We start from the raw sequence: 2,934 nt of genomic DNA, 5'->3' as shown, positions 1-2,934 counted from the left end.
TAATCCGTCGCTAATCCGTCGCTAACCATGTTAGCGACGGATTAGCGACAACGCGGCGACAGTATGCTTACATCGCGAATATTTCGACGCTAACTGGCGACGGAATTATTCCGTCGCCAAGTCCGTCGCTAATTGCGACGGAATAACGAGCGCTATATTCCGTCGCCAATCCGCCGGTACTAAACGGCGACCACGGCGTGGCGACGGATTTAATTCCGTCGCTAAGCCGTCGCTAGATTAATATGAATAGCGACGGAATCATCCGTCGCTAATCCGTCGCAAAAACGAAAAAAAATCAAAAAAAATTTATTTAAAAATTAATTACGGAGAACTGTACAATTTATATTTCCTGTACAATTTATATTTCCTGTAAATAAAAAACAAACCACACAAAAAAATTCATATAACAAGTATCTATAATAATTAATCGTTCCATCTTAAAACTAAGAAGTTTAATTATTTACAATTCAACAATTACAATTAGGAAAAATAAAAAAAATAGAACTTCTTCAACACAGTCCTCTAATCATCGCCAAGATTTTGTGCGTCTTCTTGTTCATTGTCTTTATCTGTCCCTTCAGCTCCACTACCCTGATTATCGCTAGCAGCCTACACAAGAAAAGAACAGTCAGTATTGATAAACAAAATATAATGAAATAAATTACACACTATATGTGATTCTATCATGTGCTCATGTGTGATCTAAGGCAATAAAAAAACTCTATATGTGATTCTATCATGCTCATATGTGTGCTAAGGCAGTCAAAAAATTGAATATGTGATTATAGCATGTTCATATGTGTTCTAAGGCATATAAAAAAACTCTATATGTGATTCTACCATGCTCAGATGTGCTTTAAGGCAAGCAAAAAACTATATATGTGATTCGATCATGCTCGTATGTGTGCTAAGGCAGTAAAAAAATTGAATATGTGAATATAGCATGCTCATATGTGCTCTAAGGCAGGCAAAGCCAAAAATTTTATATGTGATTCTATCATAAATGATATATAACATGTTCATATGTGTTCTAAGGCAGTTAAAAAACTCTATATGTTATTATAGCATGTTCATATGTGTGCTAAGGCAGTCAAAAAACAGAATATGTGATTATAATATGCTCATATGTGTTCTTAGGCAGTAAAAAAACTGAATATGTGATTATAGCATGCTTATGTGTTCTAATGCAATCAAAAAAACTTTATATGTGATTCTATCATGCTCATATGTGCTCTAAGACAGACAAAAAGTTAAATATATATATATATGTGATTCTATCATGCTCATATGTGTGCTAAGGCAGTAAAAAAATTGAATATGTGATTATAGCATGTTCATATGTGTTCTAAGGCATCTAGAAAAACTCTATATGTGATTCTACCATGCTCAGATGTGCTTTAAGATAGTCAAAAAAACTATATATGTGATTATACCTGAGAGGGACCTGGAATCGAAGATCCCCTATCCTGAACAGCGGCCTTGATCTCATTTCGGAGAAAGGGGGCGACGGTGTATTGGAAGTAGTTATTCAGTGATTCATTAATGATCTCGCGTACATCATCACCGGAAAGAATAGTCGGCTGCTTGGAGCTTATGTCGGCGCAAGAAGTTGGTGAGCCGTAACTGGAAGAACCAATAACTGGTGAAGTGTTCATATTACTCCCAAACCCGAACACGCGACCTTTTTTGGGTTCACCTGCTGCAGTCACCCATGCTGTAGGATCAAATGATGGATGCTGAGTAGCGTCTTCACCATATCGCTCTACCATTTGTTGCTCATATGCCTCCTACAAAATAATGTTTAAAGTATTCATTAATAATTAATGATAACATTATGATGACTTGCATATATATTGCAATGATTATTAATAGAATTAATACATACCGTTGTCGTTCTCGCCTTCTCTGATACGAAGACTCCCGTGGTCTTCCGTTTATGTGTTTCTACAAACACATCCTTATATGGTACACTGCCTCCTTTTTCTGCTTCCTGCGAAGTTAAATGACAAAAGATTTAGTACACAAATTTGCAACTATACTTATAAAATTAATATTATATATTGATGAGTTACCATTTTCTTTAGGTGGCTCCCAAATGTCTTAGATCCACCTGTGTGTAGATGGGCTTCGGGCATCTTCGATCGATTTTGTGAAGCCTTCGCAGAGCGATTTTTAAATGCATCTCCCGCCCACATATCGCACATTTCATCCCAGTAATCTCTCCTGATAGTAATAGGACCATGGCCCTTCCACAGTAATGGATCATCTACTACGCCAGATGCTTTTTTTGCTGCAGTCTTCATAGTGTGCAGCATGTCTGCAAATCGATTGGCAGCCACCTTCTGCCACACCTTCCTTGCATCATTTTCTTCCACCGTAGTTGCAAAGCGATTCGAAGCCTACAAATATTTTCAGAAAGTTAGTAGACATTGCTTAAATAAATTAAATATGAAACACATTAACTATGAGGAACAACTGTATACCATGAATGAGGACCACAATCTGTCTAATACCTCCTTTGGGTACTCTTTCCATTGAGCAACTGGTCCTGGTAGATGTTGAAGAAGTGAATTCCTAATCTCCCGTACTACTTCTTGTGGCTCAAACCTCGTGCTGCACATGAATTGTTACACAGTAAATATCAATATAAAATATTTAAAAGATATGCAATAATTGAAAACAAAATACTTACGGTCGATTATCGATATACACTATTCGAATGAGTCTTCTTGTGCCAGCCTGTGAAGACCCTGTTTCCTGTGTTGGCTGTTGACTTGTGCGATCAACTGGTGTAGGTGGGTCGTATACAGGCGCAACATCATCTGTAAAAAAATACACACCAAGTTCTCAGAATGTGCATTTGAACTAATCAAGCATCTAATTAGTTATATGATATACCTATCACAGGAGCCCGTGAAGATGAAGGTTGAGCCT

The 2,934-nt window shown here is 37.2% G+C and overlaps 1 protein-coding gene and 1 long non-coding RNA gene across 2 annotated transcripts; both read right to left on the bottom strand.

Moving 5' to 3' along the window:
• Positions 1 to 443: 443 nt before the first annotated feature.
• LOC149835105 (uncharacterized) lies at positions 444 to 1,703 on the bottom strand. The gene is made up of 2 exons (XM_090010403.1): positions 1,434 to 1,703; positions 444 to 609 (listed from the first exon to the last, which is right to left on the bottom strand). The coding sequence occupies exons 1-2, from the start codon at positions 1,653 to 1,655 to the stop codon at positions 523 to 525; spliced, it is 309 nt and encodes a 102-aa protein (XP_089866529.1). The 5' UTR covers positions 1,656 to 1,703; the 3' UTR covers positions 444 to 522.
• A 181-nt stretch (positions 1,704 to 1,884) lies between these two features.
• On the bottom strand, positions 1,885 to 2,585 carry LOC149835104 (uncharacterized). The gene is made up of 3 exons (XR_016432592.1): positions 2,484 to 2,585; positions 2,073 to 2,399; positions 1,885 to 1,990 (listed from the first exon to the last, which is right to left on the bottom strand). It is a non-coding gene; the product is annotated as an uncharacterized LOC149835104 (long non-coding RNA).
• Between the last annotated feature and the right edge of the window lie 349 nt (positions 2,586 to 2,934).

This window comes from Nuphar pumila, chromosome 6, assembly GCF_984573655.1.
Source record: "Nuphar pumila chromosome 6, dmNupPumi1.hap1.1, whole genome shotgun sequence".
NCBI classification, from domain to species: domain Eukaryota; kingdom Viridiplantae; phylum Streptophyta; class Magnoliopsida; order Nymphaeales; family Nymphaeaceae; genus Nuphar; species Nuphar pumila.
Note: the sequence above shows the minus strand (reverse complement) of the source record. Positions and strands in the feature narration are given on the sequence as shown.